Source organism: Pongo abelii, chromosome 9, assembly GCF_028885655.2.
Source record: "Pongo abelii isolate AG06213 chromosome 9, NHGRI_mPonAbe1-v2.0_pri, whole genome shotgun sequence".
In the NCBI taxonomy this organism is placed as follows: Eukaryota; Metazoa; Chordata; class Mammalia; order Primates; family Hominidae; genus Pongo; species Pongo abelii.
In genome coordinates this window covers 21,879,076-21,903,390 of record NC_071994.2, presented here as the reverse complement: position 1 = coordinate 21,903,390, position 24,315 = coordinate 21,879,076, and the positions used below count along the sequence as shown (strand labels likewise).

The window sequence follows — 24,315 nt, the reverse complement described above, 5'->3', positions numbered from 1 at the left end:
TTCTTGACATCTGCCGGAAAGGTGGGTCCAGCCAGATGTGGGTGACAAGGGCTGGGCCAGGTTTTCCTGACAGCCCAGGCCCTTCACTCCACGGCTATAGTCTGACCCTTGGCTTCTTGTGCTCTGTGGTTAGGGCTGATGGTTCTCATAGTGGATCTCCAAGGTAGAGAGCCCCAGGTAGCTTACACTTGGGTCCTAATGGATGGGATTGGTCCAAGAGTAAATGGATGTGAACTCAAAGAAGTGAGTGTGTCCTCAAAAATCAATTTGTGAACTTAGGGTGAAGAACACAGCTGAGCATGGCTCCATAGATGTGCTCATATTCCACCTCCCTGCTTACCTGTGACCATTTCCTCCCAGGTGCCACCTCTCTCAGCACACACTCCCAGCAGCTGGAGGGGCCTTGGCCATCCTCTCACATCTCACTCACCCTTCCCCAGGAGCTCCTTGGACTGGTTAGAGTGGAGGTTCTTGGCTTTAATCAGCACCACCAGGAGGCGGTTGGCAGCCGGGAGGTAGCTGATGGATAGTAGGACCTCTCCAGCTCCTGCAGATGGCTCCTGAAACAGAAAAGGAGACGCAGGAGGGGAGTCTCACCTGGGGACGCCTTCCAACCCATCAACAAATGCTGAAACTGGGACCATGCTGGACTCGCATCCAACAGGCTCCTTGAAACCATTTACCCATCAATGCTGGGGTCTCCACCCTTGCAGAAGAGAGCAAGGCACAGAGGAATTCCATGTGGCATGCGCTTCAATAGCAGTTTCTTTGTTTGCCTCAAAATGTGATTTTTCATATACCATATACTCAAATCCAACATACAAAACAGAGCAAAGAAAGGCTACTCAGAATGCAGCAGGTGGGAGGAGGCCAGAATTCCCCATTACCTTTCACCTTCTGTCACCCCCAACCTCCTGGGACACCTCTGTCCTCTAAGGCCTCAGAGAACAGTTTCAGAATCCCTGCATGGACCCATCAGGTTCCTGGGGCAGCGGGAGAGTTGTAATTCATAACTATGTTTGAAAAGATAGTTCTTTCCAGCTCCAGGAGGTTGCTTCATCAACAGAACGACCAGTAATGTCAATAAAGTGCTGGGGCGTATGATGGTAGATCATGCCCAGAGGCAACTGGCAATAACCACACCTTGAAGGAGGTGCTGATGCTCCTGTGAGGCATCCAAACAAACACATCTATCCCTGCATGCAGCTTTAGAGTAACTCTCCTGAAATTCATACAGAAGTTTATTTGGAATTTCAACAAATCCATCAAGGGACAAGAACGACCAAAAGACCCCTCCTAGGAGGTGGGTGTTTGGTTGCAATCCAAGCTCTGGGGAGACCTGGCAGGAAAGAGAAGGGAGTGTGTGGGCAGGGATCAGCTGAAGGTCGGAAGTCTCCTCTGTTGAGCAGGAAGAAGATGCCCTTCCCTCGAAATCCCAGGGAAGAGGGAGATGTGTGGCCTACTGTGCCAAGATGGAGTGGGGAGTGGGAGTGGGGGAAGGGCCCATGGAAGCTTGTCCCTCCAGATGTCACAGTTTTCAGTCCTGTGCCCCTTCCCTCCAGCTTTGTCCCTCTTTCCCAGCTGTGCAATGAGAGTTATTCAATGAGGTCTGCTACCAGGCTGGAGACCTGGCTAAGAGCCACCATGGCTCCCTAAGCTTCCTCCCCTCCTGTCACACCCAGGATGTCTGTTCATCCATCCTGGACCAGGCACTCAGAAGGGCTGAAATCAGTTTTTCTTTGCTCACTGTGGCCTCTCGTGGATTCATTCATTCAGCAAGCATATGTAATGCACCTACTATATTCCAGATGCCATAAATAAAGCCAGGAACTGAACAGAATCAGTCTCAAGGAAGCTTGCAGTCACATGGGGAAGACAGACAGGAAGTGATTAATATATAACATTGGGCAGCATTAAATGCTATGAAGAAATATAGATATCAGAGGATGAAGTAAGAAAATGCATATAGCAAGTCCTTAGTAAAGGTCATAAATTACAATTCTAATGACAACAGTCAAAACAACAATTATTAATAACCCAGAATAAGAGCAATGCTGAGAGCATAGACTCTAAACCAGATTAACTGTGTCTGAGTTCCAATCCTACCATTTACTACCTCTATGACCTTGGGTAAGTTACTTAACTTTTCTAAGCCTCCATTTCTGCATGACCCCAATGATTCCACAAGTCTTGAGGGACTGGTCATATGAAGAAATGGTTTGGGAGCCTCAAAGGATCTTGGTGATGAAATGAATGATAGCAGCTAACATTTATTAAACACTGTGTGTGAGATGCAATTACATTGTCCATCCCACTAGAAAGTAAGCTCCACTGTGGCCTCCATTCACACTATGCAACTCCAGCACCTGGGACACAGTGGGCACACAATAAACATTTGTGAAAAAAGGGTAACACATCCCATTTATAATCTTGATGACAACCCCAAGAGGGCTACTGATTTCGTCCCCATTTTAAGCATAAGAACCTCAGATTCAGAAAGGGAACATCATTGCCAGAGGTCATGTAGGCAGGAAGTGGCAAAACCAAGCCTTGGAAAGGAGGTCCAGTCTAATAGCAAAACCTAAGTCCTGAATCCGTGGCTCTCCAGCTTTCTCAGTTGACAGCCCTCCCCATCCCTCTCATTTCACAGTGAAGGAACTGAGGCCCACAGACTTGTATCAGGCACCCAGAGAGGTGTCTGCAGAGTTGGGATGGGCACCAGCCTCTTGGCTCATGGTCGATTATTAGAGGGCCACAGGTAGCACGGGCTATAGCCACAAGATGACCAGACTTGAGTCCTCTGCTCCCTGCAGACCAGGTGAGAGGAGTCAGCACCTGTCAGCCTCTGCAGGGCTCTTCACTTTTGCATAGGGTGAGGTCTGACTAGCCTAGCCAGCTGCACCATAGCCAGACAATTTCAACAGCACCTGCTCCCTGGGCACTGCTGCTGAAAGTACCTGCAGACTAAAGTAATTCTTTCTTTCTTCTTCCTTTCCCTGGTTTTCCCTGCCCCTCCCTTTCTCTCAGGTCTCAGTGAACCATGCAAGACTGCCCTTGGAGGCTAATATCCAGAATCTACAAAGAACTTAAACAAATTTACAAGAAAAAAAAAACAAACAATCCCATCAAAAAGTGGGCTAAGGATATGAACAGACACTTCTCAAAAGAAGACATTTATGCAGCCAACAGACATATGAAAAAATGCTCATCATCACTGCTTAACAGAGAAATGCAAATCAAAACCACAATGAGATACAATCTCACACCAGTTAGAATGGCGATCATTAAAGTCAGGAAACAACAGAAGCTGGAGAGGATATGGAGAAATAGGAATGCTTTTACACTGTTGGTGGGACTGTAAACTAGTTCAACCATTGTGGAAGACAGTGTGGCAATTCCTCAAGGATCTAGAACTAGAAATACCATTTGACCCAGTGATCCCATTACTGGGTATATACCCAAAGGATTATAAATCATGCTACTATAAGGACACATACACACATATGTTTATTGCAGCACTATTCAAAATAGCAGACTTGGAACCAACCCAAATGTCCATCAATGACATGCTAGATAAAGAAAATGTGGCACATATACACCACGGAATACTATGCAGCCATAAAAAAGGATGAGTTCATGTCCTTTGCAGGGACATGGATGAAGCCGTAAACCATCATTCTCAGCAAACTATCACAAGGACAGAAAACCAAACACTGCATGTTCTCACTCTTAGGTGGGAATTGAACAATGAGATCACTTGGACACAGGGCGGGGAACATCACACACCGGGGTGTGTCGGGGGGTGGGGGGCTGGGGGAGGGATAGCATTAGGAGAAATACCTAATGTAAATGACTAGTTGATGAGTGCAGCAAACCAACATGGCACATGTATACCTGTGTAACAAACCTACATGTTCTGCACATGTATCCTAGAACTTAAAGTATAATAATAATAATAAAAGACTGCCCTTGGAGTGGGTTGCCCTGTGAGTCGCTCTTGATGCACATGGCACTTTTGGCTGAGTATCTTCCAGCTAGAACTGGGCACCGTGGGCACGTCTGTTAACCCATCTGGCCTAGAGAAGAAAAACATCTGGGCTGCAATGACTGAAGGCTCCACTCTCCTTGTTCAAATCAGCCCACACCCCCTAGATGGGGCGAGGGGCTCCCTGGCCTGGACTTCCAGCTTTCTCCTGCCCTATGCACCCAGAAGGTCACCTCCTACTTCTGACTCCATGCCACCCTCTGAGGTTGTTCACATTTGTAGTAAACAGATCAGTGATCAAAGTGGTTGTGAGTATATATTTGCAGAACAGAAACAGCTACAGAAAGTATGATAATTATTAGGATGGATGAGCTGCAAGGTCAGGGCTTCATCTTAATTACTGTTGCTGTGTCCCCAGCTCTTGGCACAGTGCCTGGCACATGGTAGAAACTGGGCAAGGTATTTGCAGAATGAATGAATGAGTGAATGATGGCTGCTCTTCTAGAGGGCGGTGAGAGAAGCTGCTAGGTGCCTGAGACTTCTGCCTCGATTGGCTGGATTTCTGCCCTTTGGGGGCTGTACCAAGTCTCAGAGCCCAGCAGGGGAGCCTCTGCATCTCAAGAGAAAGCTAGTTTACTAGTTTAATAATCCTAAGTATTGATTCCTTCTCCCAGGATCCCCATCTGTGATTCCACAGAAGTCCCAAATCACACACTAATTAGAGAGTGGGCTTTGGAACAGCTGAGTTCGATCTGAGAGTGGCTGTGATTTCTCTAACAATTTTCTGAGCCTGGAAAAGAGGAAAAAATGGAGCAAGGAGGAAATCATAGCAAAAAGAGGAGCAGGCAGTGGGTGAAATGTACTCTTCCCTCCTGCAGTCTGGGTGTCTATTAGGAAAGGTGCCTGCTGGTCACACCTCATACTTGTCAGGTGGCTTTCATGGCAGGTAATGAGATAACACAGGATTTCGAGTCAGACCAACCCGGCCTCAAGGTCTGCCATTTCCTGGCTGTGGGACTCTGTGTGGATTCCTGAACTACTATGACCCTCAGTTTCCTCATCTGTAAGGGGAATAGTCGTGGTGTCTGTCTCATCTGGTTGATTTGGAGAGTGGCAGCACTCAGGTAGAGTCCTAAGCATAGTAACTGATACATGGTGAGCATTAAAAAATAGTGCCCTTGGCCGGGCACAGTGGCACACGCCTGTAATCCCAGGACTTTGGGAGGCTGGGGGACGGGGATAGATCACAAGGTCAGGAGATCAAGACCATCCTGGCCAACATGGTGAAACCCTGTCTCTACTAAAAATACAAAAATTAGCTAGGTGTGGTGGCGTGTGCCTGTAATCCCAGCTACTCGGGAGGCTGAGGCATGAGAATCACTTGAACCCAGGAGGCAGAGGTTGCAGTGAGCTAAGATCGCACCACTGCACTCCATCCTGGCAACAGAGTGAGACTCCCAAAAAAAAAAAAAAAAAAAAATAGTGCCCTAATCAGTATTTTTCCTTTTGCTTTAGCATGAGGGCTGGCAAACATTTTCTGGAAAGGGCCTAATAATACCTGTTTGAGGCTATGCAGGCTACACAGTCTTTAGATCAGTTTAGCACTGCCCATCTGGTTGAGAGACTAGTCACCCAGAAGGTTCCTTCAAGGCACCACAGTGCAGACCCTTAGATGAGCTTTGACCCATAGCCCTAAGTAACTACATACCATCTTGTAGCCCTGACCTTCCCAGACCCCCTTGCTGTCCTGGCCCATGGGGAACAATGATTTGCTCCCCAAGGGTCCCCTCTCTTGAGGGAGGCGGCACCTCAGAGGACCCTTCTTTCCCACTTGTGGCGCCCCCAACAGCAGATATGCGGAAATCATCCTGAGTCTGGGGATTGCGTGGACCACCTGGTTCTGGGCCTGCCCCCAGCCCTGATTGCTCTTCAGAGCCCAGCACATGGGGCTTTCTAGAATTCTTTATCAGAGCACATTGGTTAGGTCCCTCTTACATGGCTTAGGGTGGAACACATCAAATATCATCATCATTTGTCTGTGCCAATTTGTCCCCTAGTCTGTATACTCCTGAGTGGTGGGTCTCCACCCTTTCCCCCTTCATGCTCACCTGCACAAACAGAGTAAGGTAGAGTGCCCTGCAGTGTCTGGCACATAGTAGGAGCACACAGAGTATAACTGGATTGAAATGGGGACAATACTTCATAGCAGTAAAGGTAATACACACAGCATGGCATTTTCCATGACTGCAGAGAGAGTCTTTGCATGGCAAGTTAGAGCCAAGACTAGGAGCAGACACTAGGAATCCCAGATCCTGGGCCATGGGTCTCCTCTAGCCCTCTGCCCCATTCAAGACTCCAACCTCCCTTCCAGCCCCAAGCCAGGGAGGTCTCTGAGGCTTGTTCGCTAAAACCGAGTTGCTGGGAGGACACCAGGTTCTGCCATCCCATGCTGCACGGGCAGGTTTTACCTTTCTAACCCAGGGGTAACCCTACCTTCGCTGAAGTCTTCAGCTCACCCCACTGGGCAGCCCCTAGAGGCACAGATGTCCCGTCCAGGCCCAGGCGGAGCTCCCCGGCCACGCTGTGGCGGGAGAAGCGGTCGCAGGTCCTCAAAGTCAGCGTCAGGGTGGCTGTGGGGAGCTCCTCCTCCGCCAGGGGGAGCACCAGGCCCTCCTCCCAGGTGGTGTGCAGCTGCCGCTTCTTTAGGGCTGTCTGGGCCTCCACGGAGCCGGTCCTGTTGGCCACACTCCCTTGGACATAGCAGTCACAGCCTCCGTCGTGGTTGCTGGTCACAGCTGCAGGCAAGGAGAACAACACAGGCGTGGGACTTTCCGAGGACAAGTGGAGGGGGCAGAAGCACGCCTTGCTTAGGGCTGTGGAATCCAGCTTAACGACGTGACCTTGGGTGTTTGAAAGGCTGACCACCCCGGGCACCAGGGAATCGCCTTTCAGCGAGACATTTAGAAATAGATCATTTGAGGGGGCTGGCCTCAGCACATGCTGATTCTCTTTCTTGGAGAACAGGGACAAGACTTGGCATTTCCTGGGGCCCCCTGAACTCCGGATTCTGAAATTTTGCCAAGGTGCCAGGGCTTGCTGCTGGGGGCCTTTATTAGTGGTGCTGCTGACACGTAACCATTTGTTCTGAACTTTAAATAGTCACCACGTAACCATTTTCCATGCGAATCACTTGGCTCTTACCTCACGAGTGAGTGTGGCTTTATGTTCTGAACCTTGGTGTTTTCAATGCTTCACAATGTGTGGATCTGCCCAGAAATTTACACCTTTGGTGCTTTTCTGACTGGCTCTTCAGTGATCATTTGGAAAGTGGTAGCTGACATTTCACAAGAAGAGAAGATGAAGAACTGAGGCTATGTGTCTTAACAGCAAGAGCTTTCTACTGAACTTCAAGGGACTACTTAGTCCTGGCTCTGTCACCAGTTAGATGCAGTGATCTTTGACAAGTCATATGACTTGCCAGACCTCAGTTCCCTAAGCTGTAAAATGTGCTAGTGTGAAGACCAAACATAATAAAGTATAGGAGGAAGGTACTTCAACATCTTAAAAGATAATACAAGGAAAAAGCCTCAGAAAATAGAATTATATACAAAATTGCAATTTATCTGACCCCATTGCTGGCCCTGATTCCTTTGCAAAGTCTTAGCTTTATTTGCTGACCTTAAAGTGAATTGTCAGGGCAGAGAAACCAAGGACGTCCTGCCACCCTCAGGCCGCTGGGCTCTTAGATTGTAGAAACTTTTCTGACCATTCGGAACACGCTGTGTGTCCAGCACAAAGCCCTGTCCAATTTCAAATTCATCTATGGCAGAGACGGCTAGCTCTTCACCCCAAACTCATTTCCTTTCCTTCCTGGGCACCCGCCAGCCCACATTTCCCAGCCTGCTTTGCAGTTGGGTGTGCTCATGTGACTGAGTTACAGCCAATGGGATGCAAGCGGAAGTGACGTCCACCAAGTCCAGGCAGAGGCTGTTAAGGAATGATTATGCCTTCTCCTTCTCTTTCTCCTTCCATCTGCCAGATACAGATGGCAAGGATACAAATGACAAGGAGGGGGTTATGGAGCCACAGCTGGAAGGAGCCTGGTCCTTGAATCACCATTTGGAGAAAAAATGTTTGTCTACCAGGAATCCCCACTTTGGACTGTTGGGGTTGGGATTGTGGGAAATGTTTGTGTCTAAGCTCCATGTGTTCCAGGGTCTGGTTGATAGAGTCCTAATCCAATGCTCTCTCCAGCTGCGGATGATCCCATCCTGCCTGCACAGCTTCTCCAGGGGAGATAGACACACAGAAGCCCACGAGAGTCAAATAAGGGCCGTACCTTCCAGGCTAGTCACAAACAATTCAGCCTTCTGAAGGTCATAGTCCAGGCAGTAGTGGAGTTTGGGGGCCTGGTTCCAACTGGCAGCCTTCTCTGGGTTCCAGGTCTCCATGACACAGACATCCTCCACCACACCTGTTAAGAAAGTCGAAATCGTCACTGCCACCCACACTGGGGTTCTGCTTTCCTGATTACACCTTTCCCATCTCTATCACCTATGCCAGGAACCCAAACCCAAGTCTTCCCAGCTGTGTGCAGAATCACAGTGGCCACACCAAGACAACAGGTGGGGTCAATGTCACAGCCCATTAGGCTGCATCTGTGTCCACTGGCTCCCTCACCAACCACACAAAACAAAACAGAGACTACACAACAATCTACTCTCCCTGCTTTATGTTTTGTCTTTCTAAAAGACCTACATATTCTTTGGGTCAGGGACAATCATGTCTCTTCTTCTCATATCTTCCCCAGTGCCCAGCAGCAGCATGGTACACCTAAAGGTGCTGCACTCTTGATGTGGATGCTGATGAAAAGGAGAGTAGAAATAATAACAATATGTTTTGACTGGGCATGATGGCTCATGCCTGTAACCCCAGCACTTCGAGAGGCCAAGGCAAGAAGACCACTTGAGCCCAGAAATTTGAGACCAGCCTGGGCCACATAGTGAGATCTCATGTCTACAAAAAATAGGCAAAAATTATCTGGGCATGGTGGCATGCACCTGTAGTCCTAGCTACTCAGCAGGCCGAGGTGAGAGGATCACTGAAGCCTGGGAGATTGAGGCTGCAGTGGCCCATGATCACGCCACTGAACTCCAGCCTGGGAGACAGAGCAAGACCCCATCTCAAAAGAAAGTGCCTGGGACCTTATCTCAAAAAAACAACAAAAAACCCAATATGCTTTTTGTTACCTCCTTTGTGCCAGGCTCTGTATTATGCATTTTATGTGCATTATTTTATCTACACTTTACAACTCCCTTACCAGACAGATAATAGTCTAGTCTCGTTTTATAGATGAGGAAACTGAGGTTCATGGAGTTACAGCGTGCGACCCATGCCATACAGTAAGTGTATGAAAGGGCAGCAAATTAAACCCATGACTCTGAAGCTCATGGTTTTAACCATGGCTCTTTATCCTCTCTCGTAGTTGCACGCATATGACTTGAAAGGGACTCCCTTTCCCAGTGGAAAGTTGGCAGCCTGGGGGAGAAGTGCTATGGCAACATGTTGTCAGGAAGCAAGGACCATAATTCTGAGGCCCACTGCCCACGTGCTTGACCAGCGTCAAATGCCGGGGCACTCGGCCTCCTCATCAGGCCACACACAGTATCTACAGAGACATTGACAAGCCCCACTGGAGTGCTGCCCATGGAAGTGCAGGGGGCAGGAGACCCCTACCATTCTGAGGAAGGATGAACAGCTCCTCTGTGACCTGCCTCTTGAGGCGACTGTCATTCGGGGGTTGGGGGCTGGCAGGTGCAGTGGCCTCCTCCGTGGACCTCAGTGAGTAGTCTGCATAGTTGATGACCTCTGGAGCCGTCACAGCTGGCCTGGGTCCATAGATGTCTGGGAACTTGAGGAGAGCGCGGGGCTGAACAGGTTCCGTGGATTTTTTGACGTTGAACTGCAAACACAAATTACTCTGATTAGTCCACAGAGGAGTCCTCCTGTCTGTTTCCCCCCATGGAAGGGAGAAGTGGTGAACTGACCTGTTGTAGGAGGCAGAGGGAGAGGTGTGGTTCCATTCTGCTCTGAAGAGCACAACCTAGGAAGGTCTAACAACATCTCCAAACCCACTCAAATCCACAATCCACTGAGATGTGGGCCCTGTTCATCCATCCATCCTCCATCCATCAGCCCATCCATCCTATGGCTGTGCCCATGGGTATTGCCTGGACCTGCTGCAGGTTGTCCCCACTCTGCTGCTCTCGTCTGCTCTCCTTGCCTCTTCCTTCTCCCTTCTCCCTTCCTTCCTCCTCTTCTCCACCTAATGGCTCAGAAATGCCAGTGGCTCCCACCACACTTGGAACAAAATCCAGACTCCTTGCAGCTTGCCTAGCTTGATCCTGCTCTTCTCTCTGATATCGCCCCCAATCCTTCCTTTGCTCACCTCCAGTCACTGAGCTCCCTGCTTCTCAAACAGCTTGGGCTATTTCCTTGGTCCAGCTTCCAGCCCCTAACTTTTCCTCACAAACTGCCCACCCCTACCTCCAGCTGCTTTTTGCATGGCTGGCTCCATCTCACACCTGAAGTCTGACCAAGGAGTCCATCTCTAACCCTATAATCTAAATTAAATCCCTCCCCCAAGCCTGTCCCTCCCTATCACCACATCCCACTCTTTCCTTCACCGCATTGATCTCACCCTATATTGCTTTGGTCATAGGCTGGCCTGTTTGTAGTAAGACTCTCCCACTAGTATGTGAGATCTATGAGCACAGGAATTATGTCTTGTCTTGCTTCTGCCTAGATCAGCCTGGTCCAAAGCCCACTGCCCCTATGGCTCTCGATGTTTGTCCTGCCTTCAAATCTTTCCCCAGCAGAGCAGTCCCCATCAGAAACATTTATCATCTTGTTACACACAGCAACTAGTCACCCTGGGAGAGACATGTATGACTTGCAAAATCAACTTCCCTTTGCACCTCCACCCCCACTAAGAGTATCACTGGGCATCAGGTTGCTGTGTCCCTTGTGCCTAGCATGGTGTCAGCTCACAGGGAGCATGCAATCAATACCTGTGATTAGGGCTGCCATGTTGTATGGTTTGTGCACTGCACAAAAGTCTCTGGATGAGGACAGAGTAGAAGACAAAATGCAGCCTGTGTACTACTTGCCCAGTTGTGTGCTCTAGGCTAGGCCCTTTTCGCTTCGAACAAAGGGGAATCTTTCTTTTCAAAAAGACCCACCTGCTTGTCAACCCTTAAGTACATGGGGCTCCTCACACAGCATCTACAGAGACATTGACAGGGATCTTCTGTCTTTCCCTCCTATTTGAGAGACTCAAAGTAATATGACAGGTAGCAATAGGAGCCTTCCTACTCCTCAGGATTGAAGACCAGGTCTAGAGCTTAAACTGCTGGCACTCTGGGTGGGCAGCCCATAAAAAGGCCCTCAGGTTAAGACAGGCAGATCTGAAGACTGAGATCTACGACTGAGTCTCCCAAGAAGCCTCCTGCCCTCCATGCTGGCCCTCCTGGCCCTCCCATCTCCATGGCTGAAGTGAGTAGAGGGTGCAGATGGCTGGCAGCAGGACTCAGGCTGCCCTACTCAGTGGCAGGAGTGACCCTGCACCGTGTAGGGGTGGGGGTGGACGTGGTCTGGCAGGAGAGGCAGTTAACAGTTTACACTATTTCAAAAAGTTGTGTTTCTGATTTTTATACCCTCTTTATTTAATTATCCCAGGATGAATCCTGGACATTCTGACCTGGTTGAGACTCTGTCCCCAACCATTCCCAAAGGAGACTGGACCTAGGTGACAGGGGCATTCCTTAATTAGTTTCATCCATTGGACAAACAGAGGGGATGTGCATAAGAAGCTACAACAGGGCCCGAAGGGGCAGGAAGCAGGGGCCGGACTCTCGGGGACTTCTTGGACAACCACTTCCTGCCAGGCCCCCCATCCCGCTGCTGCCCCTGCATTTCCAAGTGTTTTCTTCTGAACTTCCCTAAAAGGTAGAGATTATCCCTTTTGTACAGATAAGGAAACTGAGGCTTGGAGGAGATAAGAAACCCTCAGTTCTTCTCTCAGAAACACTGCGCAGTAGATTATAATGTAACCCAAGTGAGGGCCTGATTCTATCCTGATCACCACTGAATGTGCCTGGCACACATGGGCTCTAAAAGTATTTCTGACTTCGGTGGAGTGAAGTCACTTGTAATCATGCAGCTGGTGAGGGCAGCAGCAGAGTAAGCCTAGATCAGCCTGGCCCAAAGCCCACTGCCCCCATGGCTCTCGACATTTTTCCTGTCTCCAAATCTTTCCCCTGCACAGCAGTCCCCATCAGAAACATTTATCATTATCTTGTTACACACAGCAACCAGTCACCCTGGGAGGGACATGTATGATTTGCCAAATCAGATCCCCTTTGCACCTCCACCCCCGCTGAGAGTGTCACTGGCATCAAGGAGGCTGGCTTCCAGTACCAACCCTGCCGCTGGAGCTGGGTCACTTTGGGCAGGTCATTTCACCTCTCTGGGCTGTCACCTTAAGTGACAGGTGATTTGCAGGCTATCCCACTCCACATTCTGAGTTGCTTTTTTAGGCTGCAAAGAGGTGAGAGACACCATTGCTTTATTTTCAGGTATAGGTGAGTTAGGGATGATCACAAACAGGTGAAATAAATAAGTGTATTTGGCCACTCAGGACCACAATACAGAAGCGGACGGGAGGCAGTATGTGTAAATAACACATGATGGCCAGTGCACAGTACATGCAGGGCACAATCAGAGGCGCCTGGGAGGCCGAGCTGGCCTTCAGGGAGGAGCCAGGGCATGACTGAGACCTTGAAAGAGAGGGGGATTTGGAAGGCAGAGGCGAAGACCGGGGTTGGGAGAGTAAAAGTCTGTGCTCCTGACACCAGATGCTCAGGGCCCTTGGAAGAGACACACAGAGCGATGACTAGTGTCCCCATCTTTCTATCCTACACAAAGTCACCTCCACCTTCAATATCTCATATAACTCTGTATTACCTTCATCCTACTGTTTCACAATGAGGAAACTGAGGCTCAGGGAAGCTCGCAATCATACAACTGACAAGTGGTATGTATCATCGAGCCTCCAGATGTTTTCACTTCAAATTTCATGTCATTTCCATTGCCCTGCAGCTGCTTCTCAACACCACCCCCTCGCTGCCTGCAAAATCCCTGTTGGTCTTGCCACTGGATTCTAAATGGCAACCACAGCATCTCAGGGGCCCACCCACTGCCACTCCCTCCTATTCATCGGCACAAAAGCGTTCCCAGAGGCTGCTGGGCCTCAGCACACACCTGACTTAAAGTCACCCTCTACTGTCACTTGGTTGGGACCAGAACTAAGACTGTTTGGGTGGCCTGGGAAACATTTTTGTGTTTATATTTGGTTTCATCCCAATTCAATCGTCTGAGAAAAGGGCTGGGCTTCATTCCCAGTTTGATGCAATTTGGATGATTTTGCATTTTCAAGGGGGAAATAATCACTGGGCTCAGCTCTGAGTGAAGTTCACTCTGTGTTGCCTCAAGTCTTGACAGTCTGGCTCTGCCTTCCTCCCTCCTCAGTGGATCTCAATTTTTGTGTCCCTGATAACCTCAGGAGCTTATTACCAGAGCTTAAAATGCACCCCTAGAGCAAAAGATTGGGCATTGCTTGGTTGTCTACCAATATCCATTCCCTCTCCCCTTTACCTGCCCTACACATCACCAGGTTGTCTAGGTTCCATCCCATCCTCAGCTCCCAGGAAGAGGTCATATCCTTCCAGTTCTTGGCATTGTCTTGGTGACTGATTCCCAGGGGTTGGCACCAGTCCTGGGGAAGCCAACCCAGATGGAAGGGAGGGACATGGATTCCACAGTAGTAGAAGTCCCCTCCTCCCTGGACAGGAAGCGGGTGGCTCTGCCTTGTGACTGCAAGGTGAGTCAGCCTTGGGGCAGCAGAGTGGAGAGACAGAAAGAACCTGTGTCCTTGATGGCAATGTCATTAAGCTGCTCAGCGAACCAATCCAGCAATCTGTCCTGCCTCTGCATTTCAAGTTACGTGAGTAGTACTGTTCTTACTGTTTAAGCCAGTTTGAATTGGGATTTTTGTGCCTTGCAGCCAAGAGCATCCAAAACTGATGCATTGCCTTTTTCACAAGCATCACAGGAGATCATGACCCTGGTGTAGAGAAACTGGGCCTAGGGTAGAAAGAAACCCTCTTGAATCTCTGCATCCAGCCCAAGGCATCCTCATTTGCTGTTTATTCTTATCCCACTTTATCCTGTGTGGCAAATGGCTGGCTTTAGCTGGGAATGACTTACAGCCTTTGCCCAGGCCAAGAGCAGAGTCTGATGACAGCTACATGAGTCTTTTCAAGGAGCAAATGCAGCAGCTGATTACCTATCTCCTTCTCTTGTACAGTCTTATTTATTGCATTTCAAACCTGGTTCCATCACATCTTTCAAATGCATCTATATTTGCACTTAAAAAGCTGAAATTTCAGTGCCAGAGAAACAGAAAATAGGTTCAGGGGTTGAGAGAGGGAGCCTGGGAGGGTTCTAGGTGAAGAACAAGAATGTCTGGGGGAAGGAGGTGCTCAGGGTAGCAGGCCCCTAGAGAGAGACCTTGCTCCAGCCTTCCACCATGGGTGCAGGAGGGGCAGGACTTAGAATCAGATATTCTCTGTCTACGTGTCCCTTGAAGCCCAGGAATAGAGCCTGGGAAGTATATCTGCAGGATGAATGAGGGAAGATTTCCAGTGGAGACAGGCATTCAACAATTAGGGGATGGGTGCACAGCTGTTCTTGGCATTGCATGCGCATCTGGATAGAAGAATCACACCCTCAGATGTGCATCAGACCCCTCAAATGCCTCCTTAGATTCTCCGCCTCACCTGTGCCTGGGACCTTCTGCTGCTTGCTCCCCCCACTGCGTCCAACCAGCTGTCCATGGGCACAGCCACACAGGTTCTCACACTGGGCTCAAGCCATGCCCCTCTTGCCTTCTGCCCCGGGACTTCTCCATGCCTGCTGAGTTGTGAGACACCAGGGACACTCTGTCCACTCAGAAGCAACCCAGATGTGCAGAAAGTTAAAGCTCCATAGGGGAACTCAGCAACAAAAACCCAAACAACCTGATTCAAAATGAGCAAAGGATTTAAATAGACACTTCTCCAAAGAAGATATGCAAATGGCCAATAAGCACATGAAAAGATGCTCATCATCACTAATCACCAGAGAAATGCCATTAACACTACAGTGAGATACCACCTCACACCCATTAGGATGGCTACTATCAATAAAACAGAAAATAACAAACATTGGTGAGGATGTGAAGAAATCGGAATTCTGTGCACTGCTGGTGGGAATGTAAAATGTATAGCTGCTGTGGAAAACAGTATAGTATTTTCTTAAAAAATGAAAAATAGCCTGTAATCCCAGCACTTTGGGAGGCTGAGGCGGGTAGATCACGAGGTCAGGAGATCGAGACCATCCTGGCTAACATGGTGAAACCCCGTCTCTACTAAAAATACAAAAAAAAAAAATTAGCCGGGCGTGGTGGCGGGTGCCTGTAATCCCAGCTACTTGTGAGGCTGAGGCAGGAGAATGGCGTGAACCCAGAAGGCAGAGCTTGCAGTGAGCAGAGATCGCGCCACTGCACTCCACCCTGGGTGATAGAGCGAGACTCCGTCTAAAAAAAAAAAAAAAAAAAAGAAAAGAAAAGAAAAGAAAAATAGCCAGGCACAGTGACTCATGCTTATAATCCCAGCACTTTCGGAGGCCGAATCGGGTGAATCACTTGAGGTCAGGAGTTCCAGACCAGCCTGGCCAACATGGCAAAACCCCATCTCTACCAAAAATACAAAAATCAGCCCGGGCCTGGTAGTGCACACCTGTATCACAGCTACCTGGGAGGCTGAGGCAGAAGAATCGCTTGAACCCGGGAGGCGGAGGTTGCAGTGAGCCAAGATCATGCCACCGCACTCCAGCCTGGGTGACAGAGCAAGACCTTGTCTCAATTAAAAAAAAAAAAAAAAGAATAAAATTGCTGTATGATCCAGCAATTCCACTTCTGGGTATACACTCAAAATAATCAAAAGCAGGGTCTTTGAAGAGATATTTACACCCATGTTCATTGCAGCATTATTCACAATCACTAAAAGGTGGAGCAATCCAAATATCTATGAACAGATGAATAAATAAACAAAATGTGGTATATCTATACAACGGAGTATTATTCTGCCTTAGAAAGAAGGAATATTCTGACACATGCTACAACATGGATGATCCTTGAGGACATGATGCCAAGTGAAATCAACTAGTCACAAAAAGACACATATTGTATGATTCCACTCAAATGAAATACTTAGAGTCCTCAAAATTATAGAGACAGAAAGCAGAATGGTGGATGCCAGAGGCTGGGGGAGGGGAAAATGGGAAGTTATTATTCAATGGGTACAGATTTTTAGTTTTACAGCACAAAAAGTGTTATGGAGATGGATGGTGGTGATGTTTGTACAACATCCTGAATGAATTAATACCACTGAACTGAGGCTGGGCACGGTGGCTCATGCCTGTACTCTCAGCACTTTGGGAGGCTGAGGCAGGAGGATGGCTTGAGCCCAGGAGATAGAGACCAGCATGGACAACATAGTGAGACCCCATTTCTACAAAAAATACAAAAATTAGTTGAGTATGGTGGTGCATGCCTGTAGTCCCAGCTACTCAGGGGGCTGAGGTGGGAGGATCACTTGAACCCTGGAGGTGAAGGCTGTAGTGAGCCAAGATTGCACTGTTGCCCTCCAGCCTGAGCAACAGAGGGAGATCCTATCTCACACACACACACACACACACACACACACACACACACACACAAATTGAACTGTACACTTAAAAATGGTTAAGGTGGTAAATTTTATGTTATGTTCTTTTACCATAATAAAAAAAAAAGAGAGAAAAAACCCCAAACACCTCCATGGTGCAGGAAGACAGGCAATGAATTCTTCCTCCTCCTCACTATTCCCAAAAGTGTCTTCAGTCACCTTTTGGAAGATGACCCCTGGAAATCCAGCAGTCACCCTGGATGCCAAGTGGCAGTGGCTCAGTAATGCCCCTGTGCTTGTCCTCCCTCCTCCTGGGCCCCACCCACCATTCCCTGGCTCCTGCTTCCTCATGAAGGGCAGCACAGACGCCTCCGGCTCTGCCTCCGGTAATAATCCAGGCAGAGACAGATGGCACGGGGGGTGGAACCTGAACCTTCATTTAATGAACAAATATTTATTGAGCCCCACTACAGGCCAGGTCCTATGCTAAGTGTTCGAAATATGGGAGTAAACAGGACAGATGCTGTCCTTCCCTTATGGGGCTTATGTTGGAAAACCAAAAATTAATTATGTAGTTAATGATCTGTAAACAAACGTTTAACCTTACCAAAGATGCTAGGTGACCCCTTTTGTGACATGATTAATTTTTCACCTTACGGCTGTTTATTAATTTGGGGTTTCATGCTGGGACATCCCTCTTACAGTAGCACTGCACCACCCAGGAGGTTGCAGGTGGGGGAAGCAGATCCAGCTGAAAAAGAGGTCATCTTTTCTCCTTAAACTTGAACTTTAAAAAAGGGGAGGGCAGAGAAGAAGCATCCAATTGCGCATCCAGTATTCAGATGATGCCAACCATGGGCCACTGCTGCTGCTGGGGTCTAAGTATAGCTAAGCCCCCACGTCAGGGGTAGTGAGGCCAGGGCAAAGGGACCTGCAAGAGTCTGTCGCTGTGGGCTCTAATACTGGCGATTATGCACACTAACGTGTATATAATGAAATATATCCTGTTGGTCAGGTATTCAGGCTCTAAAACAAGACAGCTTAGTTGGAGTTTGGGCTCTGTCAATTACTTGCTGCGTGACCTTGGGTCTGATTAATTAACTTCTCTGTGCCCTGTTTCTTCAACTGTAACATGGGGATACTAACAATAGCATCTATCTCCTGGGGTGGGATTGAGGCTTAGGTAAGATAACTCACGCAGAGCTCTTAGGACAGAGGCTAGCCCAGCCAACCCTCGACAAATGTCGGCAATATTTATGTGACCCTAGGGTCTAGTCAGGTGCTACAAAAAGTGGGGTTTGTGTGTAGGGACCAGTTGATGAACTATTTTTTGTTGTTGTTACTTTTTTACTCATTTGTGATCAATACAGACATTGAGTGTGAGCATTACAACAAACCTAAACTAAGCTAAACTGGATCCTCTCTCACAGATGGTTGGAGAAGCTCTGGTCTAGACTGAGCATTCTCACACCAGAGCCGCCATGGTAGGTGCATCTATGATGAGACCTCTCAGGGTCCTGTCCCTTGGTGTCCACGCCCTTGTATAATACCCTGTCCTTGAGTATGGGCTGGACCTAGTGACTTGCTTCGAATGAACAGAATATGCAAATGTGAGAAGACAGTGCTTCTAAGATTAGATTACCAAAAAATGACATTCCATTTTCCTTGCTCTCTCTCACCCACTCCCTCTGATAAAACACACTGCAATGTTGAAAGCTTTCCTATAGAGAGCCCCATGTGCAAAGACCCAAGGGCACTGCGGGAAGAACTGAATCCTGCCAACAACCACAAGAGCAAGCTTGGAGGTAGAGGTTGCCCCAGTCAAACCCTGAGATGAGCACAGCCCCAGAGGACACCTTGACCACAGCCTGGCAGAGATTCTGAGCCAAAGGACCCAGGTAATCCATGACTGGATTTCTGACCCCACAGAAACTGAGATAATAAGCATTGTTGTTTTAAGCCATTGTGTTTTGGGGCAGTTTGTTATACAGCAATAGATAACTAATACAGCTGTTTGTGAGAATTACCCAAGAAGATGTTAAAAAAAAATGTAGACACCACTACACACCCACTAAAATGGCTAAAATAAAAAAGACTAACACCACCAGTGTGGACAAGGATGTGAGACATTTGGGATGCTCACTAGTGCCGGGGGAAGGGAAAATGGCAAGCGACGTTGAAAAGCTGGAAGTTTCTTAAAACTTAAACATAAATCTACCCTATGACTCAACAGTTTTTATCCACTCCCACGTATTTATCCAAAAGAAAGGAAAACATGAATCTGCAAGAAGACTTAGACATGGCTACTGAGAGCAACGTGACTCGTCCTAGCCAAACACTGAAAGCAGCCCAGCCTTCCATCAACAGGGCAATGGAGAAGTCCGTTGGGGCATATTCTAACAATGGAATATTCCTCAACCAACAAAAGGAATGAGTTTCAGGTACACTCAACAATACAGAAGAATTACCAAAACATGCTGAGGAAAAGAAGACAGCTGTCTACGCATACATACTGCATGATTCCATTGACAGCGCTGGATCTCAGCCAGGGACAATTTGGTCCCTCAGGGGACATTTGCAGTGTCTGGAGACATTTTTGGCTGCCACAGCTGGAGGCGGTGGAGCTGCTACTGAACACAGTCACCATGGGGGTTGGGAGCTGTTACTGGAGGCCAGGAATGCTGCTAAGCATGCCACAATGTCAACCCCTATCTCAGTTTGGACAGCTATAACAACTTACCATAAACTGCGTAGCTTCGACAACAAATGTTTATTTCTCACAGTTCTAGAGGCTGGAAGTCCAAGATCAGTGAGCTGGTGAATCTGGTATCTGGGGAAAGCCCACTTCCTGGTTTGCAGAGAGCCATTTTGTTGCATCCTCACATGGTGGAGAGCAGACAGCATCTCTCTCACATGTCTTCTTCAAGGGCACTAATCCCATTCACGAGGGCTTTACCCTCATGACCTGATCACCCCTCAAAGGGCCCACTTCCTAATATCACAGCCTTAGGGGTGAGAATTCCAACATATGAATTCGAGGGCACACATTCATTCCCTAATTCCCCCACAAAAAAGAATTATCAACCCAAAATGTCATTAGGGCTGAAGTTGGGAAACCCTGATTTAGATGAAGTTCTATGACAGGTGGAACTCATAAGTGGTAATAGACATCAGAACAGTGACTGCTTTTGGGGAGAATGGACTGGGAAGAGGCACGTGAGGGGTATCGGTTACAGCCTGAGGGATACATATTTGTCAAAATTCATTAAGCTGTAAACTTAGGATGTGTATATTTCATGGTATGCAAATTACATCACAATAAAAAAAGAGATAGAGATAGATACTTGTACACACACGCACCTCTGAGTAACATGCTGAATTGGGCTTTCTGGGGTGGTTGAAGAATCTGTATGCTCAGCGAGTTTGCTGAGTGATTCCTGCACACAACCAGCCCAGAACTTGGCTGTGGACCTACATTTAGGATCCACTGGTCTCTAGACCAGTATTTCTCAAACTTTCTTCCCAAATAGCCTCAGAGGCAGAAGGTGACACGTACTCTAGGGAAGAGGAAGCAGTCAGGAGCAACTGGGGATCTTTCTCCAAATCTCCAATTCTATCTTACAAATTCATATGAATCTTTGTATTTGATTCCATATGATTGTTTTAGTATTAAAATGTTTTAAATTACTACCAGCAAGGAAAAGTTTCTTTTGTTTATTTTATGACTTCTAGGTCTGGTACCATAATCCTTCCACTCCCTCCCAAATACACACACACACACACACACACACACACACACACACACACACACACACACACACATCCTAATGTCTGGACAACAGGCATTAAGTCCGTTACATCAAGCTGTAAGAAACAACGAGAGATCCTCATTTTGCTCATTTTGCCTCCAGAGAAGGACCAACTCCTAGAGGCTGAGTGGGAACAGCCTCACTATCCTTTGAAGATAGCTTAGAAGCTTATCAAAATTTCCCTTCCAACTGCAAAGAAAATTTTCCTGGAGAAAATGTGGGGCGCAGCTCTTAACCAATCCAAAGGTTTGATCTCTGCCCATTCGTTCTGTAGAGGAAGGCATACCCAACCAATTGTGTCCTAGCAGATACTGACAACTAACTGAACCTTCATGGCTAGCCAGTCACTTATTAACAGACTTGTATTCATCAAGGGAGGCCAACTGCTAAACCTCAAAGCTGAACACAATAAAAGTTGATTTCTCACAGTCTGAAAAGGGCCGTTTATTTTCAAACTCAGGGTCCCAGCCTCCTCCACCTTGTGGCCTTGTTTGCCTGTGCCCTGCACTGTTCAAATATAAACTTCTTAAATCCTCATAATAACCTTATAGGAAATACAAATATTGTCAACCCCATTTTACAGGCGAGGACACTGAATCCGTAGAGCTCAGTTCTGTGCCAAAAGTCTTGGCCCGCTAGGGGGCGGTAGAGGCTGCATTCAGACCCAGGCTGACTCGCCCCAGAATCCCCTGCGGAACCACGAGGCCCTGCTGCCTTCCCGCAACTTCAGCCACCGCCTCCCATTTCTAGTGAGCCTTGACCGTTCCTCCACGTTTCTGTGCCCCTAAGGTGGATGCCCAGGACGCTGCCTGGTCCCACCACCCGCTACGCTGCCCCTGCTTGCTCATCAGTCAGGTAAACGGGACTGTCAGCGCCAATTCCCATACTTTGACGTGCATCAGCTTCATTTGGGGAGTGCACAGTTCAGATTCCCAGGCCCCCCAGAGGTTTGACTTGGTGGGTCCTAGGTGGAGCCTAAGGACGCCTCGCTTGGGAACACCCTGATTTGGGGGAGCCCCAAACATCCAGGTAGGGTAGAGGTAGACACCCCCTCTCTCATGTTAAGCTGCTCACAGGCACGGCCTCCTGTCTCAGAGTCCGCTCAGCTCCCCCCCACAACACTGATTTTCCTGCTAGGCCTCCATCTCCTAGGAAGCTGCCAGCACCAGGGTCCTCTACTTCTTGCCTGCTTCAAGAATTGTGAAGCCATGTGCCCTTGGGCAAATCCACAGTTATTTCTGGGAGTGGAAGAGAGGTGACACAGTTCACGCTGCAAAGGGGAAATCCACCTCGAAGACGAGGCTTGGCTTCCAGTCCAGGCGGCGCAGTGTTTCCATGGCGACGTTACCCTTGTACCATCTTTTGTTATCCCTTCCAACAGCTCCTCTCCTGTTTGTTCCGAGTGTGTACCCCCAATCCGTTCTCAATCCGCCTCCCTTGTAGCTCACCTCCTCCTATTCTCCTTTTTCCTTGTGGTTATTTTGAAATCTAAAAAAGCCCGTTTGTTGTTGGCCCAGGGCACTCATTGCCTCCAGCCGGTACTTGATGTGACCAACTTGGAGATTTGTTGGTGGGTAAGCCCTGCTGGCAGCTGCCCCTCCCAACCGGGCCAGGATGAGACACAACAGGAATACCAGCCAGCCCTAATGTAAACGTTTTATCTGCTGTTTGTCATTCAACAATGATTAAACCTCCCAACAATGGCCAACTGCCCGAACAACACTGTCTGATCACTGTCCTTATGGAGTGGACATTTCCAGTGGGGTAGAGAGCAAGAAGCCAGGGGACCCAAAAAGCTATTTGCCTTAGGAATAAGTGCTGTCGAGACCGGGACAGATGGTAATGAGGTCGGTTGAGCGGTGGGGGGTGGGGGGTCCGCAGGAGTTGTTACTACTAAGGATTTGAGGGTCAGGGAAAAGTCCCTGAGCTAAAATTTGAAGAAAAAGAAAACCCATCATATGTAGCTTTAGCATGTGTCAGATACAAGTCTGAGCATTTTACCCATTCGGTTTCATTTAAACTTCACAGCCTCATGAGGAGGTGTTATTGTCATCCCCACTTAGAGGAAGAAACTGAGGCACAGAAGGGTTAAGTCTGAAGTCACATGGTTAATAAGATGCAGAGCTGGGAATTGAACCCAGGCACATGACTGTGGAGCCCGCAGGCTTTCCAGCTTGGCCCCATCCTTCCCTTCCTGGGAAGACACAATGGTCTGTTGTCATTCCCAGGTCTTGAGTAGATATAAGGAGAAGCCAGCGGGGCTGGAGGAAGGATGTCCCATCTCTACCCTCCTAGCCTAGCCATTCACTCATTCACTCCATCAATCATCACTCAACATTGAGAGCCTTTTATGGGATAAAAGGCATGGCCAACATTGATTGCTACCCCCACGCACAGTCTATATGTGTGCTGGTTGCAGGGAGTGGGGAGGAGGGGGATTATTAGAGTAATAACTATGATGGAGAACAGTAAAACACCAGGCAGAGTCTGTAGAAGCAACCCAAGCTTTGCCTGGAGAAGGGGAGGGTGGTAGGAGCAGGAAGGGAAGAAGGGAGAGCTGCAGGAGGTTTCATAGAGACGCTGACTTTGGGTTGGGTGCCCCTGAAGTCTGACAGGTAGAGAAATTGGAGAGGGGCATTCCGCCAAGATGGCAGAAGGAAAGTTTGCACTGCGTCCAGAGTACAGTCAGTCCGCGGGTGCAATACAGCTAAAACCCAATGAGAGGAGGAGGGTGAATGTTGCTGCAATCCCAACATTTCTGGCGGAAACTAAATTTAAAAACAGAATTATTAAAAACAAAAAAACAAAAAAACTCCATGGGACTGGAAACCGCAAGATGGCAAGATCCTATCTAGAGATTTCCTTCTTGTAGGTGGCCCCTGCATTATTTCAGCAGTCACATCACAAAGCCCTTTGGCCACCATCTCTGTGAACTTCCTATGTAACAGATACTCTGCAATGCACAACACAAACTTTATTGTATTTAATCTTCACGCAACTATAGATAAATGCCTAATATTTTCTCTATTCTATATACCCTAATATTAACAAATAAAAAATAACCTAATTATTTTTACTACAGAGGAGGAAACTGAGGCTCAGGGAGATTGAAACATATCCAAGGTCACATAGCTAATATATGAAAACACTGGGCTTTGAACTTATGTCCACCCCAAAGCCAGTGCTACTAACCTGTATACTACAGTGTGTGTGGTTTCTTGGGGCTGTCTCCGGATAACAACCACACAGTTGAAAATGGAGAAGTTTGAATCATTGCTTTTGCTTTTCTGGCAGGTGCCACATTATTAGGCTGGTGGCCCCATCCACTCCCTCTTTCCCCCGCCAGTGGTCTGGTTGTTTTCATGAACTGCCTGGATGTTTGGGCATCAGCTTTGGTATTGTTCTAAGTTCTGAATCTGGGTTTGACATTCTTTGTGCGGGAAATGTGTTTCATTTGTGCCCTGAACAAAGGCAATGTCCAGACCATGTTGTAATCTCATCAACACTCATAAACTGCTATATTTTAAAAGGTCAGTAATCTGGACTTGAACACAGCCTTTTCACTCCAGCCACCCTACCCTTATTTTCCCATCTCCAGTGGCCGCAACAAGGCTGCCAGCAATGTGTTTCACCTCAGAGCATGGTCTCTGTGACTCCCAAAATTTGACTTCGCTTTCCAAAATTTCCACTTCTG

At 48.0% G+C, this 24,315-nt stretch overlaps 1 protein-coding gene across 1 annotated transcript in view; it reads right to left on the bottom strand.

Moving 5' to 3' along the window:
- SYT13 (synaptotagmin 13) overlaps window positions 1–24,315 on the bottom strand; it is a 46,511-nt gene that overhangs the window by 5,992 nt on the left and 16,204 nt on the right. The window contains exons 2-5 of the mRNA XM_024255947.2: window positions 9,722–9,947; window positions 8,325–8,459; window positions 6,479–6,780; window positions 431–560 (exon numbers count right to left, since the gene is read on the bottom strand). Of these exons, the coding sequence (XP_024111715.2) occupies window positions 431–560; window positions 6,479–6,780; window positions 8,325–8,459; window positions 9,722–9,947 (793 nt within the window). The remainder of the gene's footprint in view (window positions 1–430; window positions 561–6,478; window positions 6,781–8,324; window positions 8,460–9,721; window positions 9,948–24,315) is intronic.